At 41.6% G+C, this 15504-nt stretch overlaps 1 protein-coding gene across 1 annotated transcript in view; it reads left to right on the forward strand.

The window, feature by feature from the left end:
• The first annotated feature begins 7247 nt into the window (after positions 1 to 7247).
• The window catches only part of ITGA4 (integrin subunit alpha 4), an 82077-nt gene continuing 73820 nt past the window's right edge, over positions 7248 to 15504 (forward strand). The window contains exons 1-2 of the mRNA XM_066346566.1: positions 7248 to 7916; positions 8274 to 8395. Of these exons, the coding sequence (XP_066202663.1) occupies positions 7720 to 7916; positions 8274 to 8395 (319 nt within the window). The 5' untranslated portion in view covers positions 7248 to 7719. The remainder of the gene's footprint in view (positions 7917 to 8273; positions 8396 to 15504) is intronic.

Here is a 15504-nt window from a genome sequence, read left to right on the forward strand (position 1 = left end):
ACAACCTTCCACATGTGGGTCATTGACCCTGAGCTCAGATTTCCATACACAATTTATTTCTGTAGGTGGTTTATTTCTACACAAATTATATAATTCATAATGATAGGAGGGGTGAAGGAGAAAGGGCTAGTATATATTCAGTATTAATTATGAGCTAAGCACTGTATCCAGTACTTTACCCACACTCACTCATTTTCCATATCCAATCAGAGAAACCTAAGAGATTAGAAAATAAGTTTGACTGTGTCTGACTCACTTATTTCACTTCACATAACACTTTTCAGATCCATCCATGCTATGACAGAATAAGATTTCTTTCTTTTTTATGGCTGCATAGTATTCCATTGTATAAATGTACCACAGCTTTTATATTCACTAATCTCCTTATGGGCACTGGACTGCTTCCAAATCTTGGCTATTCTAAATAACACAATGAACAGACAAATACCAACTGATTTCACTGACATGTGGAATCTAATAAACAAAATAAACTAACATACAGTATAGAAACAGACTCGTGTTTAAAACAGAGAACAGACTGACAGCTGTCAGAAGGGAGAGTGGTGGGGGAGAAAGCAAACAAACAAACAAACAAACAAATAAATAAATCAGACACAGGCAACAGTATGGTGATTGCCAGAGAGAAAGGGAGGTGCAGGAGGTAGGAGAGGGGAGAGGAGGGATACATGGTGATAGAAGGAGACTTGACTCTGGGTGGTGAATGCATGGTACAGTGTACAGATGAGGTACTGAAGAGCTGTACACTTCAAACCTGTATAACTGCATTAACCAATGTCACCCCAGTAAGCTTGAGCACCACTAACAAACCGAGTAAGGTTTTCATTGGCAGCTGTGGCAGCCACTGTCAATGTCTGGTCCCTTACACTATCTGACCTCCCCTGCTGCTGGGAGACCGTTTCAGCATGTTGGCAGCTTCCCAGTTCAAGCACTTCTGTGTCTCTTCTCTGTCTGCGGACTCTGGCGCCTGGGAGCATGCTTGACCCTCCCCCAGCAGAGGATATGTTCTTAGATAAATGCCCAGCCAGCCTCTCAATCTTCCAGAGGTGGGGGGTTCTGAGAGGTGTTTTCAGACAGTTTCTCAGCAAGTTTAAGAACTTTTGTAATTTGGAAGGCATTATTTCATGTTTCTTTTAAAAGCAAACTTGTCAATATTTATATTCAAGCATCTGTAAATTTGGGCTGATATTATATATCAGGATAAAAGAATCGGAGCTTCTTGTTTCCTGTTGAGAGTTTATTACTATGACACAATAATCTCCTGCCTTCGTTGGATCTTATCTTAAAGGATCTTAATTTGGATCCTTCAGGAGAGAACCTTCAGACAGCCACTTGGGGGGGGGGGAGTGCTTCAAAACACTGGATTAGAGGAAGGCAGGGAAAGATTGTAAATATTTTCTTTATGCATCACTAAATATTTTACATGTTACATGCTTTAATTTAGTAATTTAAAAATATCTAATAAGGAAAAAGTAAACATAAATAAGTAAGTAAATAAGTAAACAATACTTGCCAGACATATCTATGAGTGTTGCACCAACATCTCAGACTCATCTCTAGAACCCGGTCAGCATTATCCAAATGCACTCTCCCCTCCTTTGGCATTCCAGCTTTTCTCTCCCATTGCTTCTTGTGTTGTTTTTTCTTAGTACTTCCTTTGTCTAGCCCAAAAAGGCCAGTCCTATTTTACTTTCCCACATTACCTGTACCTGACAATCCATAACAGTTTTCACCAATGTATTATAGTAGTTGTTTTTGTTGTTCATTTTCTCTGCCTTATACTCTATCCAAGTTCAGGTCTCAAGGCTGCCCGTTATGCCTACACCATTGACTAGCAGCCAATTGTCTCTTCTCTCCCCAATGTATATAACATTCATATAGACTCTATTCTCTGGTCCTCTAAGGCAGGGATCCCCAAACTTTTTACACAGGGGGCCAGTTCACTGTCCCTCAGACCATTGGGGGGCCAGACTATAAAAAAACTATGAACAAATCCCTTGCACAATGCAGATATCTTATTTTAAAGTAAAAAAAAAAAACAGGAACAAATACAATATTTAAAATAAAGAACAAGTAAATTTAAATCAAGAAACTGACCAGTATTTCAATGGGAACTATGCTCCTCTCACTGACCACCAATGAAAGAGGTGCCCCTTCCGAAAGTGCGGCGGGGGCTGGATAAATGGCCTCAGGGGGCTGCATGCGGCCCACTGGCCGTAGTTTGGGGACCCCTGCTCTAAGGCATATCATCTCTCTCCTTGTAAATTATAAGCTGTTTGAGAGTAAGAACCATGTTTTATATATCTTTGAATTTGCCAGAGGACCTAACATATTGTTTTGCATGTAATAATGCACTAACATAAATTTATAGAAATAATCAGACTTATCAGTTTATGATATCAGTGATCTAAAAGTCTAAATCACATAAGGGCCATTCAAAAAAAATACTTACTGACTGCCTGCTTTTTGCCAGGTAGCATATCAGGAGATGGAAATATAATGGTGAACAACAATAACAACACAACATGTGTTCTCTCATTTTCTAGAGAGGAAGACAAAATGAAAAGGTAAATATATATATATATGTATATATATATATGATTATAAATTAAAAATCTCTGAAGAGAATAAACAGGATTGTTTACCAGAGGACAATATGGTGACCCTTTTTAATTGGATGAGCAGGAATAGTCTCTGTGACCAGGAGACCATTAAACAAACTGAAGAAAGAGGAGAATCATGAGAAGTCACAGATTGTGTGTTCAGGCAGAGGGAACAATATGAGCAAAGACCCTGAGGGTGAAAACTCTCAATGCATTTAAGGAAATTAACGAAAGTCAATGTTGCTAAAGTGAAGTGATCCTGAAGGATATGGCCAAACGGGAGCTGGCAAAGGAGTCGGAGACCAGATCATAGGGTCCTTGTGGATCACACTATGTGTGGTTTGTACCGAAGAGCAATGAGAAACTATGTATAGGATTTAAGCAAGGGAGTGTCATGCATGATTTGATTTAGAATTTTAAAAGTTCACTATGGCATCTATATAGAAAATTAATGGTATGAAGGAGGAGCAAATAGGAAGACCAAATAGTGGATTACTGAATAATCTGGATGAGATTACTGCAGTTTGGGAGAGGGTTGTAGCAGTGCAGAAGATAAACAGATGGGCTTGAGGTATATTTCAAAGGTCAAATTAGTATAACTTAATGATTAATTTATTATATGTGGAGAATAGAGAAAGGGGGGAATCAAGAAATAGTTTCCAAGTTTCTGGACTGAACAACTGGGCAGATGGAGTGCTATTTTCTCAAAAGAAAGACATTGGATGGAGGACTAATATAGACGTGAGTAAGAGAATCAGAACTTAGATTTTTAGGTATGTGTACAATGTCCACTAGATATCCAGGTAGAGACATCAGGGAGACAGTAAAACATGATCCTGGAGCTCAAAAGAGAAGACCAAGTTGGAGACATGAATTGGGGACTCTTGTGGTATTTGATGGTAGTACTTAGCTGGTATTTAAAGACATATAACATAGTTAGAGCTCCTAAAGAGAGAGATGGAAAGGGAAGGAAAGAGGGCCCAGAACAGATCTCTAGGGTTTTCCAACACTGTGGTGGAGGGAAAGGTGCCAGCAAAGAGACTCAACTGGCCAGATGGAAAGTGAGGGAGCTCAAAACAAATATTATCACAAAAAGAGAGGCTTTCAAGAAGGAGAAATGTTCACTCTTGATAACAACTGAGAAGTCGAGTGAGTCCATATTAGAAACCTCTCTCCTGGCGAGGACTTCTTGCCAAGAATAGAGAGCACTTGTGTTTTGTCTTTTACTTATTTGTGTCCCTAAAGCAGCTCCTGGCACACAGTGGACACGATGTATATTAATCAAATAGCACATATTCACTGAATGCCTGAATATTTAAGTTTCAGTTGAGGGTTGCAGATAGACGTAAGTAGCTTTTAAAAGTCTTCTTTTTCTCCACCCTCCACGGATCCCTCCCTACCTGACTCTTACACTTGCCTACAAAAGCATTCATTAGAGAAATAGCACTATCTATAAGCTTTGTCAAAGCAACATTAAGCACCCTTTATTTCTGCTGAGTGAAGAAAAGTGAACTGTTTCCTAAGTCTTGGAGGAAGGAAACTTAGGGCTAACACAGTGTAGAAGTAGTGAAAGGTGGTTGTTTCTGGACAGGTAGTGAAATCATAAGTATAACCACAGTCATCGAAATAAGGTCCTGCTCCATCAAATGCAACAACAAATTTTCATCAAAATTAATAGTAGAGCATTTGACTGCTGCTAACTTTAATTATGCTATGAAAGGAACTGTGTTAAGTGGATTTCACCCATAAGATTCTGGTGAATGGAGAGAAGAAAAACATATGAGTTGAGATCAATTTTTCTGACATTGCCAGTTTCTGGAGAGTGTGGAAGTGCCTTGGCTACAACAGCTTTCTGGGCCTTAGTTGGAAACGAGGCAGCAGAATAAGAGGGAGTGTTTATTTCAGAATGATGGTGGGATTGTAGCAGAATGGAATTGAAATCAGCCATCAGTTCTATTCAGAAAAGAATAATCTTTGAGTGGAAAACCAGAGCAGGACCATTCGTCATGGGCCCTGTTAGCTACTTTTCGAAAAGCCATTTCATTTCATTTTATTGCATTTTTACAATAGATTTATCATAGACCATTGTTTGCCTTTGACATTGTTGAGGATAATGAAAGGATTGCTATTCCTCTTGTTTTTGTCTGTTGACAAAAGAGTAAACATGATTGGGTTGAATTTGGCTAGAATATCTTACTATTCCACAAATATCTCAAACTCCACATCTAAAACTTAATTCATCATTGCCCCACGTGCGTTTCCATTGCTGTGCATACACACATGCATAACCTTGTTCCTTTTGTTTGTTTGTTTTTTTCTCTGTGATATAGCATCATATAATCAAATCATGATCTCAAAACTTGGGCATCAAGTTGACTCCTTCACCTCAGTTCCATATTTTTATTTCCCAATACTATCACCAAGTTCTATTGGGTTCTGTCTCTCATATCTCCTCTTTTTAAAAATATGATTGATTGCTTTGAGAGGAAAAGAAAGAGAGATCAATTTGTTGTTTCACTTACTTATGCACTCATTGGTTGTTTCATATATGTGCCTTGACTGGGGATTGAACCTGCAACCTTGGTGTATCAGGATGATGCTCTAACCGACTAAGCTACCCAGCCAGGACCTCTCATATCTCTTGAATTTGTTATTTCCTCTGTTCCTCCTGAACTAGTTCAGACCATCATCATCTTACTACTTATTAATTACTACAGAAGCCTCCAAAGTTAGGTTTTCTGGATTCAGTCTTTTCTTTACAATTCTGAAACACATCACTGACCAAGACTCATCTTTCAATAGCTTCCAATCAGCCCCAGCAGAGAAGTAAATTTTCCAGTCTGGTGCAGAAGGTTCATGATGTGTCCTTGCTTCTCTAGTCGGCTTTGTATCATACTATCCTGCATGTGGACAGCTAAAAGCTCCAAGACCACATCTTCCAGTTCTTTTACCTGGCCTTGCTGGAGCCTTTTCTCATTCCTCCTCTCACACTGTTGAGCCTAACTCAACCCTCCTTGACCTTCCGAATTCTCTTTAAGTGTCCCTTAAGCACTCAGAACTTTCTCTAGTTAGTAAAAGTTTCTCTATCTATCTCTTGACAGAATTTTTCTGAAGGCCTATCTTGCCTTGTTCACTGTTGTATCCTGTGGCTCTTGCAATGAGCTGGTTCAATGAATATGCTGAGTAAATGAACACTTTAGTGTTTTGTGTCTGTCATTATTTAAGATGTGCTATTTCAATATGGTTTTAGCGTCCCCCCCATCTTGATGAACCCTTTTTCTTTCTTCATTTTTTTCACACAGCAGTAATTAATAACTGGAACTGCATCTCCTGCAAATATCAGTCTGAACATCTATGGCTGTCTCTCTGGTTGCCCCAGAAAGAAACCTGAGCCTCATCTGGATTGCATGAAAATGAAAACCTAACTCAGTTTGGATGTGTCCTGTCATGGGTCCTGAGAATATCTTCAGAAGCTTATTACTGTATCTGTCTCTCTGTCTCTGTCTCTCTCTCTCTCTCTCTCTCTCTCTTATTTATTTATTCATTTTTTTTGCATTTTTCTGAATTGAGAAGTGGGGAGGCAGAGAGACAGACTCCTGCATGCACCTGACTGCCTGACTGGGATCCACCCAGCATGCCCACTAAGGAGCGATGCTCTGCCCATCTGGGCCATTGCTCCATTGCAACCGGAGCCATTTTAGCTCCTCAGGCGGAGGCCATAGAGCCATCCTCAGTGCCTGAGCCAACTTTGCTCCAATGGAGCCTTGGCTGTGGGAGGGGAAGAGAGATAGAGAGTAAGGAGAGGGGGAGGGGTGGAGAAGCAGATGGGCACTTCTCCTATGTGCCCTTTCTGGGAATTGAACCTGGGATTTCCATATGCCAGGCTTTACCACTGAGCCAACCGGCCAGGGCTGTGTCTGTCTCTTGACACTGGATATCTGGTGGTAACTGGGTGGGTGCATGGACAAGGGGAGCATTAAAGTGAGGCAAGTCACAGTGCTTCCTTTTTTTTTTTAATGCTTTTTTGGGGGGTGGAGCAGGGAGATATCAATTTGTTCTTTCACCTATCCATACATTAATTGGTCGATTCCTGTTTGTGCCCTGACAGAGGTTTGAATGTGCAACCTTGGTTTATCAGGATGATGCTGTAACCAACTAAGCTACCCAGCTAGGGCTCGCAGTGCTTTCTTATCCCAACTTCACTGCAGAACTCTTAGCAGCCTTGTGCCAATCAGCCGGAGAGGCTGACTGTTAAATTTGCCTCCTCCCCCAGGCAGCCCAGGGTTTAAGAGGAAGTGTGAGTCTTGAATAACATCATTGTGACCAAAGTATCTCAAGGCACCTTCAGGCATTCCTTCTGTTTGTTTTAAATTTGTGACCCTCTGGTTATTTTTACGCCCCCAAAATCAGATGTAGTGCCTAAGTGGCAACTAAAACTCTGTACAGTTCCCCACCGCAGTCCTAGTGTCCAGCTTGTGGCTGGCCTTTGGGCCCCGGCGGAGCTGGCAGGCCGTGGGGCCTCTGCGCTCAGAGAAGGGTGTGCACGGGTCAGGTTGGGGCCACATCGCTCCCATCCAGGCCCCAACCGCGGTTAAAAGGGGAAGCCCATAACCCTTCCATCCGCACGCCTGCAAAGCCCCCAAACACCCAAGTCATCACGCTCTTGGAGGGGACTGGGAGGTCCGACCGGACCTGCGTCCAGCAGCAGAGGTCCCCCAGCGCCCCCTACAGCCGCTCGTGAGGGGGGAGACTTGAGGCACCCAGTCTTGCGCCCAGCACCACGCCCGGGACCCCACCCAGCGGTCCGCGCCCAGGAACACAAGTGCACCCGCACCTCCCTGCTGCGGAAACCCCGCGCGGCGTCCTGCGTCCGCAGACGGGCGATCCCAGGCGCCTCCTATTGCTCCGCCAGAGGCCCAGTTTCCCCTCCCTCTTTCTGACGGTCCCTCCTTTTCTCCCTCCCTCCTCTCCTCCTGCCTGCTGGCACCGGACGCGCTGAACCTCTCCGCTTGGGGCCCTGTTCCCCTTGGCTGGCGTCTCATCCTGCACAACTTCGGAACAGTGCCATTTGGTGTTGAATGTTCCCCTCCAAGAGCGCATGGCTGGAGAAGCGAGGCGAGGGCTGGGCCCCCGAAGGGCCGCCGTCCCGGAGGCGGTGATGCTGCTGCTGTGCCTGGGGGTCCCGACCGGGAGACCCTACAACGTGGACACCGAGAGCGCGCTGCTTTATCGGGGCACCCCTAACACCCTTTTCGGCTACTCGGTGGTACTGCACAGCCACGGGCCGAACCGATGGTGAGTGGCGTGGGACCCCGGCGCTCTCGGCACCTCAGAGCCGGGATGAATGGTGCCTCGGGATTCCCTGCCGGGTTCAAACTTTCCTCGCCCTGCAGACTGAAGAGGACGCGGCGATGGCTAGCTCGCTGGAGATCTGTTCGGGAAACTAACTAAGCTTGGGGTGGCAGCGCCCAGGGGGCGTTCAGGCACAGGGCCCGGGAGCTGGTAGTTAAGGGTGGCCGGTTGGGTGCGTGGGGGTGGTGGGTGGAGGGGGAGGGGTGGCTGCTGCCACCTGCATGTGTGCTGAGACCAGGAGTGAGGTGGGCAGCACAGCCCTCGTCTGAACCCAGCCCATGTGCTCATTTCTCGCTGTAGGCTCGTAGTGGGGGCTCCCACAGCCAACTGGCTCACCAATACTTCAGTGGTCAATCCCGGGGCGATTTACAGATGCCGCATCGGAAAGAATCCAAACCAGACTTGTGAACAGCTCCAGCTGGGTGAGTTGGATATGGGACCCAGAGTGAGTGACCCCCCCGCCCAACTTGTGGACTCCAGGGTAGCGTAAGTCCTGGAAAAACTAATGTTGCCTGTGACTTCCAGTTTAAAGAACGTGTTTTTCATTCCTAACTCCACATCATCTTCACTTTTTTACATAAAAGTGGTCCCCTTCTTTCGATCAGTATTTTACTTCCTTTTGCTCCCTAGCAATGATTGCACTACTCAGACAAAACTCTGACTAAACAAACTATGTAGAGGAACGTTTCTTACAACACATTCTGTTCTTCCCCCCTCCTCCCATGTATAAAACACACTTTAACGTCTCAGCATATTAAGGACAGGACACAGCTAAGCTACGGAATTTTATTTCTATCTTTGACCTCCTAGCCTTATTAAAGAGAACAGGCTAAGGGGCAGATCAGGAATAGCAGTTGGAATTGATCCCATATCCTGTCATTTAGCCTAAGGGCTTTCTAAAAAAGAAAATGGTACAGCTTTACTTACTCTATAATATAGTAAAGGAAGAGCACAGTAAAAATTGGCATCCCAATGGTTAGTATAATTAAATTGAGGCTTAACGTATAATTAGTAGTTTTTCTCTCTAAGAACTCTTAATGTTGAATGGATACCTCTCATTTGAAGTCATTTCTTAATGTGTCTTAGATTTGTGATGACTTGGAAAATGTGTTCTGAAGGGGGAGGGGAGAAAGTTCAAGTTTCAAAATGAAAAGAAAATTTGCTTTGCAAAAACACATGGGGTGGGGGCAGGGGAAGAAGAAAGAGGAACTAATATTAATTCAGATCTATCTCGTTCCAAACACTGTTAGGCACTACTGTATATGTTGCTTATTTTTTTTTCCCCCTCAGAGCATTAGTGGGTCATACATAGTTGACATTGTTTCTACTTAACACAAGAAGATACTGTGACTCAAAGGGTTGCAAGTAAAGGTTACTCAGCTAGTGAGTGGAAAGTGGGACCCCCCCCCCCCCAGTCAAAGTCAGGTCTGCTTGGGTCCCAAGACCAAGCCTTGTGCCTTTAGGTATGCATCTTCAATGCAAATAAAATTTAATGAAAAGTGCAGTATATTGTCTGCTGAGCTGATGACTCATCTGTAAAAGGTGAATAAAAAGTTAACAATGAGTACCTTTTTCATATTTATTTTTGTTAATAGACTTTGGAGATAAGCTAGTTACTATACCTTTCACCTTTTTTTCTTCTTTTTATGGTAGTCTTTGCTTTTTCTAAAACTGGAAAGCTGGTTGCCTTCATTTAGAATGAATTCAAATAAAGTACGTATGTATATAATGGAATTTTTATTTTTAACTCGGAGAGCATCTGTAAAAGGAGTTGGCAGGCATCCCCAAACTGCGGGCCGCATGTGGCCCCCTGAGGCCATTTATCCGCCCCCCCCCCCCCCCCCCCCCGCCGCACTTCCAGAAGGGGCACCTCTTTCATTGGTGGTCAGTGAGAGGAGCACTGTATGTGGCGGCCCTCCAACCATCTGAGGGACAGTGAACTGGCCCCTTGTGTAAAAAGTTTGGGGACCCCTGAAACCCCAGCCTCTCTATAAGCCTCTTCTACCCCAAAAGGCAGACTAGGAAAGCATAACACATTCATAGACCTATTCATTTGGAATGATTCTGAAAAACGTAATTTCCATTGCAGGAGGGAGTGTGGGATAAAGAATTAGGGAGGGGAGCCGGCAACCTTGATTTGTGGGAAGAACCTGACAGGGCCTGAAGAGGGGAAATTTTCGTTTCTATTGTCCTGTGGTAGTTTCCTGATCTATGACATTATAACTGCTGGTATCTAGCACCTAATTCCTGCCTGGAAGGGCACTGAATCTATTTCTAGATATTGTATTTTAATTGGAGGAATGTCCTAGCATTATATAAAATTTCAGATAGTAATGCTTGTCAGAATTGAAGAAAACCTATGGAACCTGTGGAATATAGGGCTCAGCTACAGAAATACCCTCAGAGAAATGAACACATGGTAAATGTACAGCTAACAAGAATTAAGTGAAGATTTATTGGATGATAAAAGCAAAGTGAAAGTTTGTCATTAACCTGATTTGTGAAGGAGAGAAGTAGTTAGAAATGAAAAGGGATATTTTATATTTGGGATGGATAAAAAAGTTATTTACTGAGATGAAAAGCAAAGAGGAAGTCAAAATTTCTATTCAGTCACTGGTTGGAACACTTAACAGCTGTAGCAATAACTTTGAATATTTGCAAAATAATTGGTTAGTTTTCTTTGCTTTAATTTTTATTTATTGATTTTAGAAAGAGAGAGGAAGGGAGAAAGAGAGAAAGAAACATTGATTTATTGTTCACCCATTTATACATTCATTGGTTGATTTTTGAATGTGCCTTGACCAGGGATTGAAGCGGCAATCTCGTCATATTGGGGTGATGCTCTAACCAACTGAGCTGTCCAGCTAGGGCTGAAGTTATTTTTCATACAATGTTTTTTTTTGTTTTATTTTTTATTTTTTCGAAGTGAGAAGTGCAGAGGAGGCAGACAGACTCCTGCATGCGCCCTGACCGGGATCCACCTGGCATATCCACCAGGGAGCGATGCTTTGCCCATCTGGGGCATTGCTCCCCTGCTGCTGGAGCCATTCTAGTGCCTGAAGCGAAGGCCATGGAGCCGTCCCTCAGTGCCGGGGCCAAGTTTGCTTCCATGGAGCCTTGGCTGCGGGAGGGGAAGAAAGAGATAGAGAGAAAGAAGAAGGGGAATGGTGGAGAAGTATATGGGTGCTTCTCCTGTGTGCCCTGGCTGAGAATCGAACCCAGGACTTCCACACACTGGGTCGACACTCTACCTCTGAGCCAACTGGCCAGGGCCCATGCAATGTTTTGAATGATATATCTTCTCTTCCTTTTATAAAGAAATAGTGTATCTTCTCTTTACTTTCTCTAGGGTGAAAGAGAGCTAAATGGTGATGGGAGGAGACTTGGGGTAGTGAACACACAATACAATATACAGATGATATATTATAGAAGTGTACCTCTGAAACTTATATTCTATTAACCATTATCACCCCAATAAATTCAATGATTTTTTAAATTAAAAAATTATTCCTCAAAACAAAACACAAATAAAAGAGAAAAAATTACTACCTATCCAAATTCAAAGAATAATTTTCCTCATTAAAACTCATTTTTTTAAAAATATGTGATTATATTAGAATGTAAAATTTGACTAAAAATATTTTATTTTAAATAATGTGCTTGATAAGTCTATGGCTCATGAAATACCTAAAGAATTCAATCATACTTATAACCAAATCCATATACTCTACTTCCTAAAACACATTATATAGTCATGTTGAATTCACCAGATTTTTTTTTCTTTAAATTTTCTTCCTCTAAAAAAAAAAAAAAAAAAAGAAATTGTATATCTCTACTCAAAACAAATTCAGATATAACTTATAGCTGTAAAATAAGAGATTGAAGACAAAGTTCAGAAAGGAAACACTGAAAACAATAAATTGGTAACCAAAGGAGTTGAAGGAATCTCAGGTTTGTGGACTATGTAGTATTCTTTTTTTAAAAATTTTTATTAATTTTAATTTATTGTGTTAACCTGGATTCAAATGTCCCACTTAATATAACATACTCACCGCCTCCCCCATGTCCCCCATTACACCCCATTTGCCCCCCTCCCCTTAACTCCCTTCCCCCTTTTCTCTGGGAATTGCTGTCCTGTTATCTGTATCTCTGTGTTACATATATATATAATTTCACTAATCCCTTCACCTTCTCTGATCCCATCCCCTCATCCCCCTTCCCTCTGACAGCTGTCCCTCTGGTTCCTGTGACCACACCTCTGCCTCTATTCCCTTCCTCAGTTCACTTTGTTCATTAGATTCCACATATAAGTGAGATCATATGATTTTTTCTTTTTCTATTTTTCATGACGGTTTTTCAAGGCAATAGGTATAAACACACACTATTGTCCTAGTAATTGCTACATATCCAGTAGCTTTTCCACTCACAGCCTGCATTCTTGCCGAGGCTTTTTAAAAAGAAACTTTGATAGCAGATGTTTGTTAAAATACGCATCACAAATAATTACTCCATTACTCTACTTAATCATAGTCCACTCATGGATTACCAATATTCAAAGAATTAAAATATAATAAAATATATAAATGATTATAAAATTTTACTTTAAAATTGTCTTTAATTGGTTATTCAAAAGACATTTCAGACTTACTTTGGAGTTGCCACTATTAGTATGAAATACCCCCCCCCACACACACACACACACACACACTTATTTGGCCAATAGATTCTAAAGTTACATAGTTACACTGCTCACAGTAAGACAACTTGTGGCTACTGAGCACATGAAACTTGGTTTACCCTGAGAGGTGCTGCACTGTAAATTACATACTGAGTTTTGGAAACAGTAAAAAAACAACAATATTCCTAATTTTTTAAGATGCTGATTTTAGAAATTAATAGTGATTACATATTTAAATAATATTTTTTATGTATTAGGTTAAATAAAATATATTATTAAAATTAATTTCACTTTTTAAAACTTTTTTAATGTTGCTATTATAAAATTAAATATTTTATATATGGCTTGTCTTATATTTCTATTTGACAGCACTGCTGTAGAGAACATGAATGGATAAGACTTTTACTTTTCTAGACAAGTGTTGTATAGTTACTAGATCTTTAAGATACCTGCATGTTACTCTCTTTTTCTTCCTGGAGAGAACAATGGCCCATCACAAATTAGTCATCATTATTCCCCTTCAGATTTCTTTCTGGAAATTATATTACCTTAGCCAGTTTCCTGGCTTGTATTACATAACCTATGTGGGAAAGGTTAAGTCAATTAGCATTGCATCATTAAACTAATGATTACCTCGCTCTCACTTCTCCCTGATTTGCAGGAATTAAAAGGCAAATCTCTCACTGTTGAAACTTCAAATATGTTTTTGGTAACTTTTCATTTTCATTTTTACTACCCTTTAAATTATAGCTTATGGAGCTGAGTTGATACAGACTGGTCACTTTGAAAAATCATCTCTGAATAGAGGTTGTTATGGTAATTATGCAGAAAATCAAGATAGAGAGCCTCATTAATAAACTGTAAGGTAAAGAGAATGAAATTCCTTGTTTTCCAGCAATTTCCTAAACTCCATTTAAAAGAATGGCTTCCACCTAATTTAAGAGATGAGGTTTTCTAAATGCATTTTTTTGCCTTAGTTTACCTAATTACAGAGTAATATTCCTAATAACTAAAACAATATCTCCCCATGACAATAGTTCTGGTGTCAGATATGGCAACCCATTGTACATATGGGTCAGATATTCATTCAGTCACTTACTGAGGGATGACGAAGGGCTGGAACCTAGACAAACAAAACACAATCCTTGCCCCAGAGGGTGGACAGTGTCTTTAGATTACTATAGAAAAGTATGGTGAGAAGATTTAATTGAGTTAGGATAACATGGTAATGTCTTTCTGAGGAAATGATGTTCAAGTGGGGATCGAGGTAAAAATCGGGAGTCAGTCAGAGGAAGAGTTTTGGGAAAGACCAAGCAGAGCAAACAGTAAACGTGAAGACCCTGTGGTCTCTGAGAGCATGGCGTCTTTAAACTGAAAGAAAAATGCATACGGTTGGACTGTGGAGGGTGAAGTGGATGGTAGGTAGGAGAGGTAAGCAAGGATTATTTTTTGGTACAATTTCCTAAACCCTAAGGTTATGAATTTGTCCAATGGTGATTAAAACCTGGGGAGTGACAAGATTGAACTTGTTTTAGACAGATACTGCTGATTGCAGAGTAATGGATGCTTTGGAGGGAATGGGTCAAGACAGTGGCAGTAGGAGTGGAGAAAAACAGAAATTCTACAATTATTTAAAAGACAGATTCAACAGGATGTAGTAATTATTAAATGAGAGAAATGAAAAAAAAAAGTTCCTCCCCCCACATACCCCGGGACATACTTTATTTTTAAATTAACCCAAAACAAGGCCCTGGCCAGTTGGCTCAGTGGTAGAGCATCGGCCTGGCATGCAGGAGTCCCGGGTTTGATTCCTGGCCAGGGCACACAGGAGAAGCGCCCATCTGCTTCTCCACCCCTCCCCCTCTTCTTCCTCTCTGTCTCCCTCTTCCCCTCCCGCAGCTGAGGCTCCATTGGAGCAAAGATGGCCCGGGCGCTGGGGATGGCTCTGTGGCCTCTACCTCAGGTGCTAGAGTGGCTCTGGTTGCAACAGAGCGACGCCCTGGATGGGCAGAGCATCGCCCCCTGGTGGACGTGCCGGGTGGATCCCGGTCGGGGCGCATGTGGGAGTCTGACTGCCTCCCCGCTTCTGGCTTCAGAAAAATACAAAAAAAAAAAAAAAAAAATTAACCCAAAACAATACACTAACTTATACCCAAGAAAGTTTAGAAAAAATTCCACAGTTGATTCTGACATGTGACCTCCCACACAATCTCCTTCATTTAAAAACTATTAATATAAAGAAAGTATGCTTTCCATCTTCTTAAACATCTTTTAACTAAGTTCTTTATTCACCAGTTAAGTAAATTTTGTCAATAACTTATGCTAAGTACTGGGAATGGAAAGTTGAATAAGACATGGCTGAAGCCCTCAACTCAGTTGAGATGACAGGAGAGACAGGTGAACAGATAATTATGAGAAAATGTCATAAATGTGATGATAGAGACATACTCCGTGGGGGTTGGGAGAGAGAAATTGTTTGGATAATGAGAGATGGTTTCCTGGAAGAATAGACCCCTGAGTAGTTAAGTCAGTCCTCACCAGTTTTTTTTTTCTAAATAGTTTATTTTTACTTCTGCAGCTTGAGTTTTTTCAGTTCTAAGCATTTTTTTTTTCTTTTACATAGAGACAGAGAGAGAGTCAGAGGGATAGATAGGGACAGACAGACTGGAACGGAGAGAGATGAGAAGCATCAATCATCAGTTTCTCGTTGCGACATCTTAGTTGTTCATTGATTGCTTTCTCATATGTGCCTTGACTGTGGGCCTTCAGCAGACCAAGTAACCCCTTGCTTGAGCCAGCGACCTTGGGTCCAAGCTGATGAGCTTTGCTCAAACCAGATGAGCCCGTGCTCAA

This window comes from Saccopteryx leptura, chromosome 7 (assembly GCF_036850995.1).
Source record: "Saccopteryx leptura isolate mSacLep1 chromosome 7, mSacLep1_pri_phased_curated, whole genome shotgun sequence".
NCBI lineage: Eukaryota > Metazoa > Chordata > Mammalia > Chiroptera > Emballonuridae > Saccopteryx > Saccopteryx leptura.